This window comes from Lontra canadensis, unplaced genomic scaffold, assembly GCF_010015895.1.
Source record: "Lontra canadensis isolate GAN:19392208 unplaced genomic scaffold, GSC_riverotter_1.0 scaffold104, whole genome shotgun sequence".
NCBI classification, from domain to species: Eukaryota; Metazoa; Chordata; class Mammalia; order Carnivora; family Mustelidae; genus Lontra; species Lontra canadensis.
Window position 1 is genome coordinate 4,164,503 of NW_022631098.1, and position 24,707 is coordinate 4,189,209.

Genomic DNA, 24,707 nt, shown 5'->3' on the forward strand with positions numbered 1-24,707 from the left:
CATATGTGGAACATAAGGAATAGGGCAGAGGACAATAGGGAAGGGAGGAAAAACTGAAGGGGGAGGAAATCAGAGAGGGAGACAAACCATGAAAGACTCTGAACTCCGGGAAACAAATCAAGGGTTATAGAAGGGAGGGGGCTAAGGGGGTGGGAATGGGTGATGGGTATTAAGGAGGGCACATGTGGTGATGAGCACTGAGTGTTATACACAACTAATGAATTGTTGAACATTGTATCAAAAAGAAATGAGGTATCAAATGTTGGCTAATTGAACATAATAAAATTAATTAACTGAAATTTAAATTTCCAATGGTTCGTGGCTACCATGATGGGCAGCATACATCCAGAATTTATAAAGAATACTTAAAATTCAACAGTAAGACAAAAAAAAAAACCCCTCAAATTGAACAAGTGATGTGGACTGACACTTTACCAAAGATGACATATGGATGCCAAATAAACCAAGAAAAGATGCTCAACTTCATTAATAATCAGGAAAATACAAATTAAAACCACAAAGAGGTATAACACACATACAAGAATGACTAAAATTTTTAAAAGATGACCATACTCTGTGTTGGTGAAGATGTGAACTGTGACTTTCATATATTGCTACTAGGACTATGAAATGGTGAAAACACGTGGGCAGTTTCTTAATATATCTACCATACAGCCCAGACATTCTAATTATTGTCACTTACCAAAAAATAAAAACATATGAAGTAAAAGTACACACAAATGCTGTACATGAATGTACAAAGCAGCTTTATTTTTAATCTTGAAATTGTCAAAAACCCTACCAGTAGGTAAAAGGGATAAACAAATTGTGGTATACCCACACAGTATAATACTGCTCAGCAATAAAAAGTAACATGGCATATTTATATGAAATTCTCAGAAATGCAAACTAATCTATAGTGACATCAAACAGATCACTGATCACCTGAGAATAGGTTGGTAGGGTAGCAGGAAAGAAAATCACAAAGGCACACGAGGAAACTTATGGAGGTTATGAAAATGTCCATTATTTTGATTGTAGTGGTGGTTTCACGGACATAATGCATAAAAATTAATCAAACTGCATACTTTAAATATGATTACTTTACTGTCCATAATTATACTATAATAAACCCTTAAAAAAAAGATCAATGAAATAAAAAATGAACACACAATGGGGAAAATTGACAAAACCAAAAGCTAGTTCTTTGAAGAGATAAATAAAACTGATGCATCTCTAAACTGATCTAGGAAAAAAAATTCAGAAATTACTAAACCACATTGAGATACTACCTTACACCAGTTAGAATGCAAAAATTAGCAAGACAGGAAACAACGTGTGTTGGAGAGGATGTAGAGAAAGGGGAACCCTCTTACACTGTTGGTGGGAATGCAAGTTGGTGCAGCCACTTTGGAGAACAGTGTGGAGATTCCTTAGGAAATTAAAAATAGAGCTTCCCTATGACCCTGCAATTGCACTACTGGGTATTTACCCCAAAGATACAGATGTAGTGAAAAGAAGGGCCATCTGTACCCCAATGTTTATAGCAGCAATGGCCATGGTCACCAAACTGTGGAAAGAACCAAGATGCCCTTCAATGGACAAATGGGTAAGGAAGATGTGGTCCATATACACTATCGAGTATTATGCCTCCATCAGAAAGGATGAATACCCAACTTTTGTAGCAACATGGATGGGACTGGAAGAGATGATGCTGAGTGAAATAAGCCAAGCAGAGAGAGTCAATTATCATATGGTTTCACTTATTTGTGGAGCATAACAAATAACGTGGAGGACATAGGGAGATGGAAAGGAGAAGGGAGTTGAGGGAAATTGGGAGGGGGAGGTGAACCATGAAAGACTATGGACTCTGAAAAACAACCTGAGGGTTTTGAAGGGGCGGAGTGTGGGAGGTTGGGGGAACCAGGTGGTGGGTATTATGGAGGGCACGTATTGCATGGAGCACTGGGTGTGGTGCAAAAACAATGAATTCTGTTATGCTGAAAAGAAATAAAAAATTTAAAAAGAGTAAAAGAACTATAATGACAGTTCCTACAGATATTAAAAACATAAAAAATATAATGAATAACTTTGTGGTGATTAAGTTGCAAGAGAAGTATTTGACAAAATTCAACACCCATACTTGAAAAAACACTAAAAATCTAAAAAGATAATTCCTCAATTTAATACTGGACATCTACAAAAAGACTCTATAGCCAGCTAATATGTTACGGTGAAAGACTATTTTCCTGCCTAAACTGAGGAACAAAAAAAGTTAAGTCTGTTCACACCACTTCTATTAAACAATATACTAGAGTTCTAGCTAGTACATTAAAGTAAGAAAAGAAAAGAAAAATTGAACATTTCAGAATGGAAGAAGTAAAACTGTCTTTACTCATAAAGGAAATGAATTTGTACATAGAATATTCTGAGAAATCTACATTAAAGCTAATAGAGTTTTTCAAAAAAAAACTAACAATAAGTAAATTTAGTAAGATCAAAAATTAAGGTCAATAAACAAAGACTCCAACTGTATTTCTATATATTAGCAATGATCAAATGGAACACGTGATAAAAAGTTACAATATCAACAAAAACCATGGACATCTTATTAGAAAGTTCAGTAAGGAAGATATTATGATATTAGCAAGAATAGATGTAGAATGATGGAAAAGAATGGAGTTCAAAAGTAGACCTATACAAATATGGTGAGCTGGTTATTGACAAAGTTTCCAGAAGGAAAACAGGTCCTATTTTCCCAATTGGCAAAGGAAACTCTTTATAGTCATTGGTATTGCAGCAACTGGATATCTGCAAGGAAAAACAATAAACCTCTACCTTTATATAGTATGCAAAAATTAAATCACCTTTATCATAGGCCTAGCATAGAAGAAAACATAGGATACTATCTTTGAGACTTTCAAATATTCAAATATTTCTTAGAGAAGACACAGACATATAAGCTATAAAAAACTTGTTGAATTAGACTTCATCATAATTAAAAATTTTTGCTCCTCAAAAAGGAGTATTAAAGAAAATGAAAAGACAAGACAGATTTAGAGGAAATATTTTCACTATATACAACTGACAAAGGACCTATATATCCAGAATATATAAAGAACTCTAATAATTCCCGAGGTTTACAAATAAAGAAATACACAAAAGTTCACTTCATAAAGGAAAATGGGCAATAATTACATGAGATGATGCCCAATATCTTAGTCTTCCGGAAAATGCCAATTAAAACTACACTGAGATACCACTATATACCCAGTAGAACACTAAACATTTTAAAATTGTCATTCATTTACTAAGTTTTGGCCAGGATGTGGAACAACTGAAGATCTCTTGCATTGTTGGTAGGTATGTAAAATAGTACAAACACCTTAGAATACTGTCTGACAGTTTATTTTAAAGGTACAGAAACACTTATATATGACCCAGTAATTTAACTCTGTGGCATTTACCCACAGAGTGAAAACAGAAAAGACTTGCATACATTCACAGCAGTTTCCTTCATAATAGCCCCAAAGTGCAGACAACTCAAATGTCTATTGACAGGCGAATGAAGAAGCTCACTGTGGTATATCGACAAATGGAATACTGCTTGGAAATAAGGAGCAAACTTCCTATGTATGGAACAGGGAAGAATCTCAGACACATTCTGATGAGCCAAAGGAGACAGAGACGAAAGAAAAAAAAAATTGGACAAAGGAAAGATATTTCCACTTGATAAAAGACAGAACTATCCTGAGCTTTATGGACCTCACAATATAGGTTTCAAACTAATAGAATAACAAGAAGAAACTGACATGCCCACAACTGAAGTGGAAAACACTACACTGGCTCTCTTAGTGAATGACAGAAGAAGAGGACAAAATATTAGGAAGGACTAATGACTCACATAACTGGTAACATCCTTTTCAACATACATGTCATACTTCCAAATATCTGATTTTGCAACAAGTCATAAAGAAAAGTTAGAAATCATATACCATACAATCATATTCTCTGGCATAGGCCAGAAACTTAGATGTTAACATTAAAAATTATAGTAAAAAGTGAAAATAAACCCAAGTACTACAAAATGCAATATACGACATTTCAACTTCCCTGCTTTATACTAGAAAATACCCATAGTTAAGTAAATAATTACATTAAACAATGTAATTTATAGGAATTTTTAGCTTCTTTGAGCTGGAGATAAAAGTAGCAAAAACATTTCAGAGCCATTTTATCATTTTCATTTAAAGTGATGATCTCTCGTCTGTCATGTACAACTACATCAGAGAGAATCTAATGGCCACAAAGAGATTATAAGAGTACATTGAAGTTTCATAAACCTAGCTTCTAGAAATGTTCTTTATCTTATGAGATAGGAAATTCTCAAAACTGAAATGATTTTACTGAGGTAGTGTATAGTATGTTGGGTAAGGTCACAAAATTTAACATCATAGAGAAGGAACTGAGGGTTTTGGGCGGGAGTGGGGTAGGGGAGTTGGGTGAGCCTAGTGGTGGGTACTAAGGAGGGCATGTATTGCATGGAGCACTGGGTGTGGTGCTCCACATAAACAATGAATCTTGGAACGTGAAAAAAAAGAAAATAAAATTAAGATGTTTATATATGTATTTATGTGTATATATACACATACATACACACACACACACACACACACAAAATACTTAACTAGGAACCTGGTAAATGGTAAGCATTCAATTTAAATTGTAGCTTTTTAAATTTATTTATTTATTTATTATTATTTTTTTTAATTTTTTAAATTTATTTTCAGCGTACCAGTATTCATTGTTTTTTGCACCACACCCAGTGCTCCATGCAATCTGTGCCCTCTCCAATACCCATCACCTGGTTCCCCCAATATCCCATCCCCCACCCCTTCAAAACCCTCAGATTGTTTTTCAGAGTCCATAGTCTCTCATGGTTCACCTCCCCTTCCAATTTCCCTCAACTCCCTTCTCCTCTCTAACTCCCCTTGTCCTCCATGCTATTTGTTATGCTCCACAAATAAGTGAAACCATATGATAATTGACTCTCTCTGCTTGACTTATTTCACTCTTCTGCCCATTTTTTTATATGATTGTCTGTTTTCTGTGTGTTGAGTTTGAGGAGTTCTTTATAGATCCTGGATATCAACCTTTTGTCTGTACTGTCATTTGCAAATATCTTCTCACATTCCGTGGGTTGCCTCTTTGTTTTCTTGACTGTTTCCTTTGCTGTGCAGAAGCTTTTGATCTTGATGAAGTCCCAAAAGTTCATCTTCGCTTTTGTTTCCTTTGCCTTTGGAGACATATCTTGAAAGAAGTTGCTGTGGCTGATATCGAAGAGGTTACTAACTATATTCTCCTCTAGGATTCTGATGGATTCCTGTCTCACGTTGAGGTCTTTTATCCATTTTGAGTTTATTTTTGTGTATGGTGTAAGAGAAGAACCACATGGTCCTCTCAATTGATGCAGAAAAAGCATTTGACAAAATCCAGCATCCATTCCTGATTAAAACGCTTCAAAGTATAGGGATAGAGGGAACATTCCTGAACTTCATAAAATCTATCTATGAAAGACCTACAGCAAATATCATCCTCAATGGGAAAAAGCTTGCAGCCTTCCCATTGAGATCAGGAACACGACAAGGATGCCCACTCTCACCACTCTTGTTCAACATAGTATTAGAAGTCCTAGCAACAGCAATCAGACAACAAAGAGACATAAAAGGTATCCAAATTGGCAATGAAGAAGTCAAACTCTCTCTCTTCACAGATGACATGATTCTTTATATGGAAAACCCAAAAGACTCCACCCCCAAACTACTAGAACTCATACAGCAATTCAGTAATGTGGCAGGATACAAAGTCAATGTACAGAAATCAATGGCTTTCTTATACACTAACAATGAAAATACAGAAAGGGAAATTAGAGAATTGATTCCATTTACTATAGCACCAAGAACCATAAGATACCTGGGAATAAACCTAACCAAAGAGGTAAAGGATCTGTACTCGAGGAACTACAGAACACTCACGAAAGAAATTGAAGAAGACACAAAAAGATGGAAGACCATTCCATGCTCTTGGATGGGAAAAATAAACATTGGTAAAATGTCTATACTGCCTAGAGCAATCTATACTTTTAATGCCATTCCGATCAAAATTCCACTGAAAATAAATTTAAAAAAGTGATTAAAAAATAAATGACAATATTTTTGTCATTTTGTAGGAAAAAGCTGAGATGTCAGAAATAAAACATATACACTGTTACAACTTTCAAAAGCTTAGCATATTTATTCCTTAACTCCATTCTTCATGTTATAAGTTTAAGTAAATCCATCAAATTTTATTTATTTTTAATATATGTACATACATGGTCTATAAATACAGTAAAGAATATTCCTACCGTGCACAGCATCATACATGATGGTGATTCAATCATAGAATTATGTACATAAACTTTGAAGCCAAGTCACAGAAAAAGGTATCAAGAAAGATACCCATGAATACAGACTAAAATTTCATTTTATCCCTGTATTTTTTAGATTTTCTAAAATGCACATATTTAACTCTCTAACAACTATGTATTTAAAGAACAAACAAGAAAATAGATACTCCAGAAAGCCATGGTTATCAAAAAGTTTAAGATTATTAAATATCTTAATTTATAGAGTATGTATCACAGAAATCTGCTAAAGGACCATGCTTATAGAAATTAATTTTTCCCCCAAAACAGAAGGGTTAGTTTCAATGCAGGAGAAAAAAAGCAACCAAAACCAAAGATACATAAATGCAAAATGAAATGGACAGCTGAAGCCTGGTTGTTCTTCAATTATCCAGATGTTTCAAGCTCAAGCGGTTTGGGGGCCTCACAAGCCTCAAATTAGTGCCACAATCCCGAGCTTTGCCTTGCCTATATATGCACATAATATTAAGAATACTGTTTGGCCATACATAAACAACTCTTTCAACTCATTAATAAAAAGTCAAATAACCCAATTAAAAATGCTCTAAGTTTTAAATAGAACCTTTCCCCCAAAAGATACAACTGGCAGGTAAACACATGAAAAGATGATCAATGGCATAATGAAATGAGAAGCAGAAGAGGCACCTCTTCATGCTGGCTGAGGCAGCTATAGTCAAAAAGCAAAAAAATAACAAGGGTTGTTAAGGGCATGGAAAAAGCAGAGCCCTTACATGTTGCTGGCGGGAGTGTACAATGGTGCAGCTGTGCTGGAAAACACTTTGGCAGCTTCTTAAAGAGCTAAACATAGAATTATCACACGATCCAACAATTCCACCCTAGGTATATCTCCAAGAGCAATGGAACATATGTTCACACAAAACCTGTATGTGAATTTTCACAGCAGCATTATTCATAATAGCTAAAAAGTGGAAATTATCCAAATGTCCATTAACTGATCAGCAAATAAACAAAATGTGGTGTATCTACCACCTAATGACATTGTATTTCACAACTGAAAGTAATGAAGTACGAGTATAAGGTACAACACGGAAGAACCTTGAACACATCACGCTAACTGGAAGAAGCCAGCCGAAAAAGACCACACAGTGCATGACTGCATTTATACGCAATGTCTAGAAGGGGCGAAGCTATAGGAAATGAAAAGAGATGAGTGGCTGCTCAGAACTGTAGACAGGGAAGAAGGGACATGGGAGATAAGGAGGAAGGACAGCTAATGGCTATGGGGTTTCTTCTAGGAGGGATGAGAATACTCTAAGTCTATGGTAACGGGGGTGCCTCGATGGCTTCAATTAGTTAAACATCTGACTCTTGGTTTCGGCTCAGGTCATGATCTTGCAGTCCTGGGGTGGAGCCCTGTGTCGTGTCAGGCTCCCTGCTCAGCAGGAAGTCTGCTTCGGACCCTCTCTCCCTCTCCCTCTGCTCCTCCCATCACTTGTATCCATGCTCTCTCTCTAATAAATAAATAAAATCTTAAAAGACGATGACTGTGGTAATAGTTGCACAAATCTGTAACTATATTAAAAAGAACTGAATTGTATACTTTAAATAATTTTTTAAAGATTTTATTTATTTGACAGAGAGAGAGATCACAAGTAGGCAGAGAGGCAGGGAGAGAGAGAGGGGGAAGCAGGCTCCCTGCTCAGCAGAGATCCCTATATGGAGCTCCATCTCAGGACCCTGACACCATGACCTGAGCCGAAGGCAGAGGCTTAAGCCACTGGGCCACCCAGGTGCCCCGAACTGTTACTCTAAATGGATGAATTGTATGGTATAAACTCAAGAAAGCTGTTTAAAGAAAGAAAAGAATGTCATCTGGCCCCCTTTCCAACAAATTACATGATCTGGAAAGTGCCCATTTTCATTTATAAATGGAAACAGTATGTGTTTCCATCTTTCCACCTCTACCTATAAGAATATATAAAAGGTACATGGGAGAAACATTCTAGAAAGCTAGTTTAATAAAGTGAATATGACCACTCGTTATCTATTGATGCCTTACAAACTACCCCAAACATAGCAGCTTAAAACAAGCATTTACTACCTCACACATTTTCTACTGTTCAGGAACCAGGGAGTGGCTTAGCTGGCTGGGTCTGGCTGAGACTGCTTATCAGGCTGAGTCAGGCTGGGGCTGCGATCTCTGAAAACTTGACTGGGGATGGAAAATCTGATTCCAAGCTCACTCATTCGGCTGCACTTGGAGGCTTCAGTTCCTCCCCTATTGGCCTCTCCATAGGACTGTTCAGAACATGGTTTCCCACCGAACAAGAGATCAGAGAGAAAGAGAGAGTATGACAACAAGACAGAAGCTTGGTCTTAATCTTAAAAGTGATACACCATCATTTTTGCAATATTCTGCTGGTTACACAGATCAAGTCTGATCAGTGTGGGACCCCTCCCACAGACAAGAGTGTGAATACCAGGAGGTGGGAATCACTGGGGTCATTATGGAGGCCAGCTACCAAAATGACATTATAACAATAAACAGACCAAAATCCCACACAAGTGAATGCTTGACCTTTGCAATGAAAGAGGACAGCCAGGATACATAGTTCTTAGCAGCACCACAGACATACTCCTGGGGATGCAAGAGTCGTGATAAAAAGGTTTGCAAGGAACAGTCATACCATTTTCTGTTCTCTATGTGATGAAGCTACAATTAGTATAAAGAAACAAAACTGTGAAGTTGAGGGCTGGTGGAAGAAGTACATAAATGATTTAGTCAACCTCACTCTCCCCTCCTTCCTACCACTGACAGATGAGCAAACAGTCCTTGTTGCAGAAAGGCTAAGGGACTCTACTGAGGTCATATGGTGATTGAGCAGGAATAAGACTCCATTCTCTGTGTCTTCTCAATACACCAGGAGCTACACATCAGAAAACTAATGGCAGTGACTCATAGCACAGATGCGAGCATTACATCGCATCTGTTAAACAGCCAGTCACTCCAGAAGTGATACTTCTTTTTGTGGTTTTCTGATGCTGTCTGTGTTACTTTCTCACGCAGTAGTGGACTCTTACCCTTCTTTCCATTCCAACTGAGAGCTGTCCTACTTAGCTGGAAGAGGAAGGACTCACTCATTCAGCTCAGTGAATATTACAGAGTCTCTGTTCCATACCCACCACTGAACATGGAGATGTGAAGAATGAAGACATGGTCCCATCACTCACAAAGCAGATAGACAAGTTGAGAAAACAAGTCCTAAACATGGAACAGTAAGAAATTATACGCCATGTGACAGGGCAGAGCAAGGATTTATGTATTTTCAACAGTTTTATTTAATTAAAAAAACTTACATAATAGTTTGTATATACATACATACACATACCTACATACAGTGTATGTATACACTATACATACATGTACACACTATACATACAGTGTGCCAGATGCATTATAGTATCAGCTCTCCGAATCCCCTATGAGGGCATACTCATTTTAAAGATGAGGAAAGCAAGGCCTTAAGAGGTTAAGGAACTTCTCAAAGTTCTTTCTCTTGGTAAGAAGCAGGGCCAGGTTCTACCCAGGTAGGATGGCTGCAGGGTCCACACTTTCTTAACCACCATTCTATGAAGCTTCTTGATAGTAGTGACAATTATTCTTCCACCTCCCTCCAGGTCCTTTTTCAGGGTTCTGAAGGAAAGTCAGTAATGGAACTTTAAAGCTCCTCTGAGGAATCCTAGCTTTCAAGCTGCACAGGGGAAGGGAGGACATAGTCCGGTAGAGTAAGAATGTCTCAGGACAGTGGCCAGCCCCATGAGAGGGGTGTGAATGGGGAGTAAATATCACTAATGAGGCAATCAGTGCTTTCCTGGTGCCAATATGAAAGATAAAATTAAATCATAACTGCAGTGAGCAAATTAAACTATAGTTGGGAAGAAGAAATTAAATGGATACACTGTTCTGCAAGGGCAAAAGTAAATTAATTTGACTCTCAAATTCCACTAGAATGTGGAGACACTTAATATAATCTTTTGATGATGCCCTCCCAGCATCGTGCCATAGGAAAACAGCACAACACACCAGGAACAGATGTATTTGGTTATTTTTGAAAGAAGATTAAAAGCAGTTTGAAAAGAATAAGGTGATCTGTGGGTCTGGAAAGTCTTTTTCTTTTAATAAAGCAATGAGTTCCGTTTTGGTAAAAATTTGCCAACTTTGCCACCTTATAAAGCAATAGCTGTCTCTTTCCTTTACAACTGAATCTTACAACTTTGGAAAATGTTCCTCACAAGGAAAGAGGGATCTTGCAGGCCGCTGGCAATCTTCAAGTATCTAAATCCTACTTGGTGTTCTTCTGATCACACACCTTGAATTATCTATGTGTCTCTCAATGAAAACCAATGGATGCATGTCCCAAACTCTAAGAAGAGGCCTCCTGCAGAGCCGGCTGGCATAGAGTGCAAGGCAGCACAATGATGCGTATCCGGCACAGGTTTTCTTCTAAGATAATGTGTTTATGAAGTTTATTTGTGATTTTGAAAAGGTATTAAGGATTTTTAAAAAGTTCCTCTAAAGTTCAATATTTTATTTCAAAGTCTTGTACCAAGAAACTGTATCTAGATAGGGAAGGTATACAGAGTTCCGAAAGAAAGTCTAGTAACTGACCTTTCCAGTAAATTATATCTAACTGTCACCACAACTATCTTAGGGTTTTCAGTATGAGAATGGCCTTTATGAGGTCATTCAATTCATCCCAGTTACCATATCTGGAAAGTTCACACCGAACAATCACAAGTGGAGGTGGTTTTTCATTCTGCGATGAAAGTAGACTTGGCCACGTTCCTTAGTAAACCACTCCAGAGTACAAATGTACTCCTTGCATACGAAAGGATGATGTGTTATCATCTACTTTAGATAAGTATTAAAGTTATAATGCTAACATAACAGAAAAAAAGGAAATGGGGTAATGAGAAATTTGTAGAACACAATGGGGGATAGCCTAGGTAAGGTAATGTTAGTGTGCGTGCATGCCTGTGTGCGTGTGTGTGTGTGTGTGTGTGTGTGTGTGTGTAGTCATGCACAACAGGAATGAACTGACCAAAAGGAAGCAGAAGCCAGCCAACAAGCAGCTGCTGTCCTAGTTCTCCAACACCTTCTGATGTGGCTCGCTCATCCTAGCATCCCTATCCCAAACTGGCCAGTTCTGTATGTGTCTCATCTTGATTCATAGCTTCGGCACATGTGGCTCTCCTTGAGACCCTTCGTCTGGAGGGGCCAAGCAAACCATGTCAATCCTCCTTGTCTTAGGCATACTCTGAATTTCTGCTTAGGGAGACCTCAAGAGTTGTCAGGGTTTACCAAGAATAAATACCAAATATTCTAAGTTAATCCTGCATCAGGCCAGATCCAGAAATATAATTGTCTTGTAAAATGAATTTAGTATTAGAGACCAGTTAGCTTCTAGACTGCATCTTTCCCCCTCTTTTCATTTCTAATCTGCTGTGGTGCTCAGAGAGTTTTTCTATGAGCATTCTGTATACTTCTACTTCTGTTGTTACTACTGCTACTGCTAGTACTACTAGTACTACTACTACTACTACTACTAACAATAACCTTCAGACATACGCACTGATTACAGGCTGGTGATTACATTAAGGAATTTACATATGTAAGACCCATTTAGTCTTCTTTACAATCTTATGAGATAGGTTATTATCCCTGGTTTAAAAACTTATCCAACATCATAAAGCTAGTAAGGACCAGTATGAGGAGTCACACCTGGCAATCTGGCTCAAGAATCCATGCTCTTAGACGCTATATCATAGCCCTTTGTTTGACTGATGCAAAGAATATCCCATCAAAACCAGAGACCTGCCACTTCCAATCCCATCTCTTAAGTCTATAATCAACTTTGTGACCTAGGGCAAATGTTTGACTCAATTTCCACTACATAAGGAGCCAGGCTCAATGAGTTACTTCTGGTTATACAATGCTATAATGATGAAGTGGGATTTTTCACTAACAAATTTGACTTTGCTGGATGAGTCAGGAGGTTTAAAGCCTGAAAATGAAATACATCTAAGGGAAGGAAAGAGGCAACTAATAATAACAAAGTCAATTTTCTAAGAATTTTCACACTTCATATTTTGTGATGAAAGCATTAGATTTATACTTTACAGAGGAAAACACTGACACTCAGAGAATAGGTGATTTTTCCAAGGTCACACAGAAAGTCAGGATGGACAGCTGGCATGGGAATGCGGCTAAAGCCCCAGCCCTTCCTGTGGCATCACAGAGCTGCCCTGCCTGTCCTCTCAGCAGCAGGGAGCAGAGATTGAAAAGGGAACCTATATAAAGTCCCTAACACGAAGTCTTGCAAACAGCACATACACAGTAAATTAATTCGGATGTGGGGATGGAAATAGGTGAATATCAACTGAAAAGTGCTAACAGATGGTAACTAAAAACAAAAGTGGGTACATTTTTGCGTAACTTCTACAGGGTGGTACCTATCGAAACAAGCGAACTTCTGGAGGCAAACTCTGTATGACTTGAAACTCTGTGTGACTTGAATCTGTATGCCTTGAACTCTCCCTGAGTAAACAATGAAGAAATACCACGAGAATGCCAATAAATGTGGTATTTCTAGCTCAGATACATGAGCTCGTGGGGTATTTTGCTGCATGAAAAAACTTCCTAACAATAACTCAGAGAGTCACTTTGTCAAAAGCAATCTGCCTTTCTCCCTAGCTAGAATTTCACCAATAACACTGACGAACAAGGAAAGTCTCTCATGTGTTGACTACCTACGGGAGGGCAGGAAAGGCAGAAATTTAAGAAACTACTAAACTGTGCAAACTTACTAAGTTCTGTCCTGGTTAGGAAATGGACTCACTTGCTCACCAGTTCGGCCAACAAATAATAATTGAACACAAGTTATGTACAAAATGGCAGGTATGTCCCTGCATGGGACAGAATGGGCAGATTGTCCCATTTTAAATGTCAGTGACTTTCAAGGGAGCATGACATAGATGGTGATGCCAAAGCAGGGGCAGGAATGCTTAGGATGAAAGCTCCAGAAGCGTGAATGTTCTCTCTAATGGGTTAGAGGCGCGCCTGAAGGAAGTGACACCTGAGCCAATGTGAGAGCGCAATATGCCGAGAACACTACAAGTAGTTAAGAATGACTAGAATTCAGAGTATGCATAAGGAAGTCTTCTGACTGAATTTCACAAGTCATAATTATATAGCCATAGAACTAGAGGTAGAAGGGTTTTATGAGAAAGTAAGTTCTACACAGTCTCATTTTACGTTTAAGGAAACTAAGTCCTCTAATTAGGTGCCCAGAATGTCCCCATGAGGACGCTACATGAGGTGAGGCTGTTCTCAAATACAGAACTGAATGCTGCTAAGTCTGAGAGTAAAAACAGCTGAATGCAGCCACGTGGCAGAACCACTATGACATTTACTAACATAATTACTGGGAGAAATCACCTCTAGCTGATCTGAATGGTATCCACATACAAAAAAGAAAAGCTAAAGATCTATAAACCACCCCTTCTTATGTACTATAAGGGCTGATCCAAGAACACAGGAAATAAAACTTCAACATAGTTAACTCACCAATTAACCTAAGTCTTCCCTCTCTTTTAAAACTAGCTGGCGGTGGGTATTAAGGAGGGCACGTATTGCACGGAGCACTGGGTGTGATGCATAAACAATGAATATTGGAACACTGAAAAAATAAAATAAAGCCAAAAAAATTTTAAATACAAAAATAAATAAAGATACTATCTTATTAAAATAAACAAATAAATAAAACTCTTATTCATTAAATTTAATAAAAATTGAGGTGCAACAGCTATTAAATGAAATGATTCTTATAAATCCCCTGCAGATGTTTGCTAAACTTTGGACAAAAATTTTACCGTCATTAATTACTAAGCAACACATTACTGGGAAACCACAGTAGAAAACAGTAACATTCTGTCACAAAGCCAAAATTAAGTAAAGGTACAATACAAGAAATATGTAATGTTAGGGTGACTGTGTATTTAATTCAATAAATATGAAGTGCTACAGTACTCTATTTCTTTTACAGGTTAGTTCCCCATGATATTACATGTAAAGAAATAATAAAGATTCTTTATTCTTTTTAGGTACTAGATCTTATTGTACAAAGTTCTACTTGAAGCAAGTATGCTATCAGCTTGGCCTTTAGAAGGTTTTCATGTTTCCTGGGTGCAACTGATAGTAAGCAAAATTCTTTTTTTTAAAGATCATTTTATTTATTTATTTATTTGAAAGAAAGAGAGAGAGAGAGCAAGCACATATGTACGGGGGTGGGGAAATGCAGAAGAAGAGACAGGATCTCACGCAGACTTGGTGCAAGCATGGAGCCCAACGTGGGGCTGGATCTCACAACCCTGAGTTGAAATCAAGAGTCGGACACTTAACTGACCAAGCCACCCAGGTTTCCCTAAGACCACTCTTTTAAAAAAGGGATTCTTTTGTAGCTTGCCATAGTGGTTCTCCACCAAGGGTGTACTGGAATCAACTATGAGGAGTTTGCGACAATTTTGCAGCTCTCTGGATCCCACTGTAGAACACTAACTAGAAAGTTTTGGAAACCACCAAACTAGAAGACCTTTAGAGTTCCTTCAAATCCAGAGATTATATTACCTACAAAAACCTGTACACATTCAATACCCAACAGCTTTCTTTTTGTACACACTGCCCAACGTTGCACAGAGTAAAAGCATTATTTCCGTACGACAGATGAAGACCCTATTCCCCTGCGCTATGCACTCACTTTACTGACCTGGAGAAGCTCATAAGAAATAAATTGAAGACTAAAACATATACAACTTCAACTTAAATATACTTTTTTTCCCGTGGTTATCTTTACACAAGTCCACCATATTCCATTATTTCTGAGGCAGAATTTTGGGGAACTGATTCTAATGTAAGCTCTAATTATTGCAGAGGTGATGGGAAGGCCAGAATGGGGAAGGACATGGCTGTGTATTAGCACACTGGTTCTTTAACTCACAACAATTCCAGTAAGGTGGGTTAAGTGTGGTCAGTGTATCTGACCCAGTACTTCATCTGCCTCTTCCTTCTCAACCTTATTAGACCCAGTTCCCCAATGTGATACCAACATCTACGTGTATGTATTCATTTCCATTTCTCCTTTTCTACCATGAAATGAAATTCAGAGATATTTAACAGAATTTCAAAAGTATCAATGTAATGCCCTAACAGTAATACAAAAGGAAAATAGAATAAAAGTAATTAATAATAAATTATGTATTTCAATGCTCTTACAGGACTGTACTAAAAGACAATGAAGTGCTCGGATGCTTATACTATGTACAGTTCATATATTTAAATTTAAGAAAGTCAGATGGTAAGAAACTGTAACACACAGGTACAGGAAAATGAAGTCAAATGATTTTCTGAAATGGTCCCAAACATTATAGAATACAATTATCTTTTGATATGCGAGGTAGTGGCATTTCTGGAAAATTTAGTGTTTATTAAAACAAAAGCATATAGAAATACTTTGTCTTTTTATATAAAATAAAGTTAAGTTATAGGCAGAGACGATCATATAAAGTTGTTCAGCTCCCTTCACAAACATGCCATGCATGGGACCCTCAAAGCCACAGAGGTACCCCACAATTCTTTGATTTGCAGGATACCCTGTGCATTACATGATGCCTACGACCTCTGGCCATTGCCCACTAAATTGCTGAGATAAACTCAAATGGTCCACAAAATTCCAAACTTCCAAACACAGACTTTAAGTATCTACATGCATACTATTACAGATTCTCACAAGCTTAGGAGTAAATAGGCCACTACTGACCTCTGATCTTGGGCTGAAGATTCTCTGATATAAGGGCTCCTTATAATTGAAAAGCCTAAGACACATCTATCCTAGAAGCTTCCAATAAGAAATTACACCTAAAACTATTTTTCAAAAGTAGATAATAAAGCTATTTTTGTATGTATAATATACCCATATATACAGTTGTACTAATAATTCTGCCTCCTCTCTCTGCCTCCCTGCCAAAATACTTATTCCTGAGTTTTCTAGATAATCAAGGTCAAACTGTAAAAACATTACCATTATCTTTTTCCCACAGTAAGGCAAAGATAAATTAATGCAAATAATCCAGAAGTCATTTATACAGGCACTGAAAAGTATTATTTATTTGGAAGAAGAGTATCTTCCTAATTACATTTTGATTAGGCTTCTATTAAAAGTCATTTACATTTCCTGATCAACCCATGCCTACTGTGTCTTCTAGGGACAGGTGGGGGAAGTGCCAGAGTCTGGAAACATGCTGAGTACTAAGAGAGTGACCCCAATACTCTGGAAGTTTCACTGATTGGGATTTGGTTCTGTAATTTATTTTTGGCACTGAAAAAAACCCAGCCATGCCTTCATACCGATTTTATGTTAAATTAGCACATCATTCATAGAAATATCAGGTATTCTCTCATTTTAAGTAAAGGGGATAAAGATGTCACTTTATATAAAAGGATTCACAGATTAGAGGAAAATAATCACAGGATTCCTTTGAACATAAAAACTGCTCCTGGTTAAAATGTCATTTAAAAATTAATAAATAAGTAAATGACTGAATACTCATTCAATTTCTACATATTATGAAAGACTTGCTTAAAATGTCTATTGAAATGGTATTTAATCTTAATGGGTGAAATGGTCATTTCCACAGTAAGTTAGCCTGTTTTTCTACTTCAAATTCGACTGGTTAATTTACTTATTAATTTAATAACACATATAAGAAATGAGCATTTCATTTTTATAATCTCAATTTGGTTATCTTTCTTCATACCTAAAATTGGTAAAAATTTACCTCATACCCAGGCACAAGTATCACCTTATGATAAAAAATGAGCTAAAGTTTCTGCATAATCAAGATATGTGGTGGTTAAAATAATTCATCTTTTAGTATTCTGATTGCTACTTATTTCTATAAATAAACTTCAACAGTATGCAGAACCTGCACATTTGTGTACTAAGTGATAAAGATTTTTAAATTAGTTTTAAAGCAACTGATCATACAGACCAGCTCTAAAAGGTTTTATGAGTCACATAAAATACACACCTTATCAAATAACAGCACAGAAGTCGTGTCTTCTATTATTAAACAGAGAATTTTGGTGCTGATAAAAAAACAAAAAAACCTCACATAAAAAACAATAGCACATACCAAATGTGTAAAACAAGGCTATTCACTTACTTGGTACTGGGCCTTTTTTGTAGGGCTTTATCCAGGATAAGAGATGGGGCACTCCTCCTCCTTTCCGCAAGTGTTTTCATTTTCTGTTGAGAAAAAAAATAAATAAGTAAAATGAAGACCATGTGACTTGTAAAGCAATTAAGTGCCAATTTTGAAACCAATTCAGCAAATTTTGTATTGCCTGCCCTTGTCTCTCAGAGTCTGCAATCTCACTGTAGAGATAACATAACATTTTAACTAGGATAGTAAGTGTCAAATAGTAGTAGAGGCTTTAAATATTTTTTATGGCCATAAAATAAGGAGGTTAAATATTGATCAGAGTATTTGGGAAAAGTAGTATCACACCCATTAGCATCAACTGTAGTTAATAGATAAATCGCTTACTATGTTCCAGCCCCTCTGCCAAAGGCAGGACTGGAGAATCTCATTTATACTCCAAAATGCCATCTGAGTAAGCTCTATTGTCTCTCTTTCATAGGCAGGACAGGCCCCAAACTAGGCCTCAAGGAAAGTTGGGATTTGAAAAGATCAAGTAAAGGGAGAAAAAAGAAAAAAATAAAACCGTTACAGCAAAAGAAACTAGATTCTTACACATTTAATAGACTTAAATATTTACACATTTAGGGATCCCATCTTCCAAACGGATTTTTTTTTTCTGTAACTTAAAAAAAAGACCAAAAAGGCCATTTTTTTTCTTTTTCTTAGTGCTATATAAACATAGGCTTAACTATAATTCAAGAACTTTGTTTCAGACAATATTTATATAATTTTTGGTAAATGGAGATTTATTCAACTTGGATGATCCAGATAATCACTCTCTACAATCAGTCTTACATATTTAACAATTCTAGACAGAATCCATGGGCCTGCCGCTGGAAACTAATGAGTGAAACCAGCAATTTGCTCCGTAACGGGCAGGAGTGACGTCCAGGCTGTGGCTGTCCTTCTTGCTCTATTCTCTCACCTAATCCTGGCCAGAGGTCTCCCCTGCCGCCGGAGGGCCTAGGCCAGCCATCCTGGGAACTGGGTGCTGCTTTAGGAGGAGCCACAGAAAACTAACTGGTTCAGGATCAGTATACCTCATTATATTATTCATAAAGGAACTGTTTCTAGTAAAATCAAACCTAGATCCTAGCACAGGAACAGGGGAATAATCATCTAAGTGAGAAAGGGAAACTGGACTTCTTTGGTACAATTCTTATCCCCCAAATTCACCATGTCCTCAGGATCTTTCCACGGTTACCATCCTGCCTCAGTGTTGCTGTTCCCACCTTAATCTTTTGGCTCACATGTGGCAACTATATGCTCAATTGAACCTCCTTAGTATCGCTCAGAGAGCAACGGACACAATTACATAAACCATGAATAAAAGACAGGAAGTAAATGGGTGAGAAACAGACAATACCATACTTCTCAATCAGGAATTATTCACCAGGAATGAGTTTTAGGGAAGGTTAAATTGTATACCTTTCTTGTTTACACGATAGGTACTTATGCCTTCTTTCTGGAGAGAAAGCCCACAGTTTTCATCAGATTCCCAGAAAAGTCTGTGATTTTGGTAACCTACATTATATCTTACAGCTTGCCAGCTCCTTGCCACTGTTGCCATTACTCACATCTCTTGGGAACATAACTCTCCTGAATCCACCATTCTGAGGCTAGTGTGACTGCAGAGGTGGCGGGGGGAGGAAGGAAAATCTGGGAGACAAGTACTTGCACTGCAAGGTCCAGTGGCCTGTCCCCATGTGAAGACTGTCAACAGTGAAAGACTGATTTTACTCAGAAGGATGGCGGTTTGTTCACAGGCACAGATTCGGAGGATTCTGTTTCACTTTTGGGTCTGGACTAGATTCCTACCTCCAATCCTCTGGACTCCCTTTTCCCAGCATCTATTTACTATCCTTTGAACTTTGAAAGGTGCTGAATCCTTTAAGTCTTACCTGGGCTCCTTACCCTCCATTTTGAGCTAGACTAGGGTGTGCCTAGTCTACCTTAGTGGAACCACATTCCTGGATCTATCTCAGCAGCCTTGCTTCTGCGGCCTCTAACCCTCTGACACCACGCTCCTCACTGAAGCTTCATTCATACAGGATTTCCAATTCTGCCCTCCTCACCTTTCAGGTTTACAAAGAATTTAGAAATGTTCAAAAGACAGCCATAAATAGGACTGAAAGTGTTGGGGAAAGAGGAGTCTGTGAGAAAAGTTAATATGATCTGAAGTTCTTCATTTGGAAGGAGAAATAATCTTCAAATTAATGCCAGGTCATAATATGGATGATAGAAAGTGTCTTCCAAGGAAGAGAACACAAAAAGAATTGTTGCTAAACTGTAGACTGAAAAACCACATTGATCTTGGGTAGTGGTTCTCTGAAAAATATTAAAAAGCTGTGAATTACATTGCACACATAATTTCAAGGGGTTCAGAGACCTGCATAACATGGATTCCTTAGGGATTCATGGGTTGAAACCTTTGACATAAAGAAATCTTCCTGAGAGTGATGGCTGTTAAACATGAGAATGAATAATCAAATAAGGGTGACCAATCTTTTAAAAGTGCTTTTAAAATAGGAGTTTCTCATGGACACCTAACGCAGGAGTCCATATCCACATTAATTAGACCATGTTTCCTTAGTTACAAAATAATCAGATGTATGAGGAGTCAAATGTAGAGTGCATCTACCTCATCTAGTGGATTCAGGAGCAACAGAATGTAATCAAACAACTGGAAGAATGTTATTTTTATTTGAGATCCTACTGTTTGTAGTAATTCTCATCACTATTGAGATATGCAACCCAATGCAATTTAGTCACTTCTCTGGACTTTCATTTTCTAATCTAGAAAATTAGAAAATTTGGACTGCACAGTCTCTTATAGATCCCTTCTATCTCTGATATTCTCATGTTAAATGTCCACCAAGGATTTACCCTAGATATGCAAGAAAATAAACATTGTATTTGCCAATTTAAGATTCACAGGATTCACTCTTCCTGTAAGTAATTAAAAGTCTTAGCAGCACCTGGGTGGTTTAGTGGTTAAGCTTTGGACTCTTGATTTCAGCTCAGGTCATGATCTCAGGGTGGTGAGATCAAGCCCTATGTTGGGCTCCATACTGGGTGTGGAGCCTGCTTAAGATTCCCTCTCTGCCTCTACCCCTGCTTCCACTCCTCCCCCCAGTGCTTTTTGTCTCTCTCTCTAAAAAAAAAAAAAAAAAAAATTAAGCATGGGCAATATAATAGGAGCTTAATAAACAGATTTAGGTGTCAAATCATTAAAATTATACAGAACTCTTTCTTTTGTTCAAAAGCATAGCACAAACAAAGGGGCAATGGTGACTTCAAAACAAATTCACGTATCTATCAAAGAATCTGTTCTCAGGCAATAAAGACTTGGATTTTCATTTTTGTTTATAACAACTATATGAAATACAATGCCTGAAAATAGAAAGAGACTATTGATTCCTCTACAAATAGATTACCGCGTAAGCTTGTCAGAGCAGGTTGAGGCTACGCCTATACTAGCACCAACACATTTCAGTTGTTCAATGACAGTAAAAACTATGATTCTTTGCCTCACAGGGAACAGAGGCTAGGTTTAAAACAGTGCTTTTTGTTGTTGTTGTTAGCTTAAAAATCACAACGTACAGTATGAATTTTCAGAATGCCCACATGCTTGATGTTCACAGCTAGATGACCCCACAAATACTAGATGCCATTCTGGAATTGAATATTTTTAAAGAGATCATCTGTTTTCTTCTTCTTCTTCTTCTTTTTTTAAGAGAGGGAAAGAGGAGGAAGAAAAGGGAGAGGGGCAGAGGGAGAGAGAGAACCTCATGCAGGCTCCATGCTCAGTGCGGAACCCGATGCAGGGCTTGATCTCACGACCCTGAGACCATGACCTGAGCCAATCAAGAGCACAATGCTTAACTGAGCCACCCAGGTGCCCTAGTAATCTATTTTTTCCTAAATTGACAAACTACATAATAGGTTAAATAATTAATTGCATTGAACTTTAGGTAACAATTTTTTTTTTTTTAAAGATTTTATTTATTTATTTGAGAGCGAGACAGTGAGAGAGAGCATGAGCGAGGAGAAGGTCAGAGGGAGAAGCAGACTCCCCATGGAGCTGGGAGCCCGATGTGGGACTCGATCCCAGGACCCCGGGATCATGACCTGAGCCGAAGGCAGTCGTCCAACAACTGAGCCACCTAGGCGTCCAACAATTTTCTTGATATTGCACCACTTACCTAGTCTTCAAGGGCCCAAAAAACTAAACAAGAATTTTTATGAGCTAAAAGCAAACATAAAGTAGCATTTATTTACCCCTCCATTTCCAATTGGGAAAGATAAAGAGGACCTTGGAAGAAGTTGTAAAAGGGAATAAATGTGATTACATTTTAAAAATGGCTGTGTTTTTACTAACAGCAATTTATTAGGGAAGTATAAGATGAACAGAAGAAAGTCATTAGATCTTGGATTTTCTAAGCTGTCTCTTCTGCAGTTACATTCAGTAATAAAGGCAAAGTCCTATTCTGCCAAAAAGTAAAATAGAGGTCATAAGTGAAAATGAGAACCAAATGCCTATAATTAATTTTTAAAAAATATTTCAATAATGGCTAAATTGCTGGAATATTACCAACTAATCTGCAAGTTGCTTTCCACTTTGACTCTTCTTTAATCAGTTATATTCATTATATGTTCAATTCCCTGTGTTCCAAACTTGCTTCGCATATTATGGCTCAGTTATAGCATTTCATATTATATTATTTATCTTTCTGCCCATTTCTAGAGAGCAGGGACTATAACTTCTTTTCAAATTTCTCCAGTCCTTTAATAGTTATTTACTGGAATTCTGCTCTATAGTAAGTGTCTCTTTGTATTCCCAAAGCCTAGTATGATGCTTGGTACAAACTATATACTCAGTAAGTGAAGGTATATGTGAATTTTAAAATCCACTATCCTCCATATCTGTATCACTGTCCCCATACAAACCTTTCAGGGGCTCCACTGGAATGCTGTTTTTAAGGAAATGTAAGCATTGCTATGGAACTGGATGGGGAAGAGTCATCCTTGTATACTGCAGATTACATCTTCTAACATAGTGCTCATTTACTACTTTGAACTACAGGTAAATATTTGATGGTTAAAGTTAATTACCTGCCAACAAATGGTGCAGGGACACCTGGATATCAACATGCAAAAGAATTAAGTTGTACTCCTATCTCATACCATATATAAAAATTAACTCAACATGAATCAAAGATCTAAAAGCAAGATATGAAATTAAAAAAAATTAGAAAAAAAAAAAAACATAGGCAGACCATTTGTGACCTTGGAGTAGGCAATGGTTTCTTAGATACGACACCAAAAGCACAAGCAACAAAAGAAAAAGAACATATAAATTGGACTCTGTCAAGATTAAAAACTTCTACGCTGCAAAGGGTGCTATTAGGAAAGTAAAAAGAAAACCCACAGAATAGAAGAAAATTTCTGTAAATTATCTATTTGATAAAAGATTTGTATAGAAAGAATTGTTATTGAATTGTCACAATTAAATATAAATAAGCCAGATTTTAAATGGGCAAAGGCCCTGAATGGACAGTTCTCTAAAGAAGATACACAGGCAGCCAATAAGCACAAGAGAAGATGCTCAACATCATTAGCCATCAGGGAAATTCAAATCAAAGCCAGGAAATGTGACTTTATACTCATCAGGATGACGATAATAAAAAAGACATAGGAAGTGCCAGCAAAGACGCGGATTGACTCAACTCTCACAAACTGCTAGTGGGAATATCAAATGGTGCTGTCACTTTGGGACCTAGTTCAGAAGTTCTGCAAATTGCTAAACACAGAGTTACATAGGATCCTACATTCCCTCCCAGGTACATAAACAAGAAAAATGAACACATGTCCAGAGAAAAACATGCACGTGAATGTTCACAGCAGCATTATTTATAAGAGTTAAAAAGTGGTAAACAAGCCCAATGTCCATCAACTGGCGAATGAATAAACACATTGTGGTATATCCACACCACAGAGAATTACTTGGCCATAAAAGACACACAACACTGATGAATCCTGAAAACATTGTGCTTATTAAAAGAAGTCAGTCCCAAAGGACCGCATGTTATTATGGTCCCATTTACATGAAACCTTCAGAGTGAACAAGTCTACAGAAACTTAAAGCAGATTAGTGTTTGCCCAGAGTTTGGGGTGATAAGGTGACTGGGACATGATGATGAAGGGGTATGGCATTTCTTTTTCCGTAATGAAAATATTCTGAAATTGACTGTGACAACAGATGCACAAGTCTCTGAATATACCATGCCATGTGAATTATATCTCAGTAAAGCTGTGAAAAAGAAAAATAAAGAGCTAAATACCAAACTACAAAGCCACTGGGTTCCATCCCAGCAAACTGGCTCATAGCCAAGAGTCATAATTTTCTTTATGTGTATAGTAATCATCGTGGTACAATACAAGTAAATGAAAATTATTTGCTTTTTGTCCACGATGTTTTTGTATGAAATGTGTGTGTGGCTCCCCATTTGAATTCCTCAGAGGTCTGAGTAATAGGCCCATCAATCCTCGCCTGTGGCCTAGCCTCACCATTTTCACACAGTAAATTTTCAGTAGCAGTGGATTAAGTCAGTGAATTAACACTGCTCATATCTGAGAGTTTAAGGTGGTGATACGAGTGTGCCTATGTAGGAAAATGAAACTGTAGACAGGTAACTGAAGAAAAATATTTTTTGTCTTTTATTTTCAACAACTCAGAAAACACTGTTTACATAAAAACCTGTAGGTAGTCTCTCATTAGAAGTTAACTGCATATTAACCAAGAGATACAGTACTATTTTTGGAACCTCTGAATCATTCTGTATCTGGTCATTCCTAATTTTCAGAGGTTATAGGAAAAGAATGCCTGTCAAATGAAAGGAAATGGATGAAAGATTTAAGTCAGGTGGCTGCAATTTTTCATACTTTCTTCTGTTATAGT

General features: G+C 37.3%; 1 protein-coding gene across 2 annotated transcripts in view; it reads right to left on the reverse strand.

Moving 5' to 3' along the window:
• ARHGAP20 (Rho GTPase activating protein 20) overlaps positions 1-24,707 on the reverse strand; it is a 123,562-nt gene that overhangs the window by 86,106 nt on the left and 12,749 nt on the right. For both annotated transcript variants that reach the window (XM_032838325.1, XM_032838324.1), the window contains exon 2: positions 17,708-17,790. In XM_032838325.1, the coding sequence (XP_032694216.1) occupies positions 17,708-17,787 (80 nt within the window). In that variant the 5' untranslated portion in view covers positions 17,788-17,790. The remainder of the gene's footprint in view (positions 1-17,707; positions 17,791-24,707) is intronic.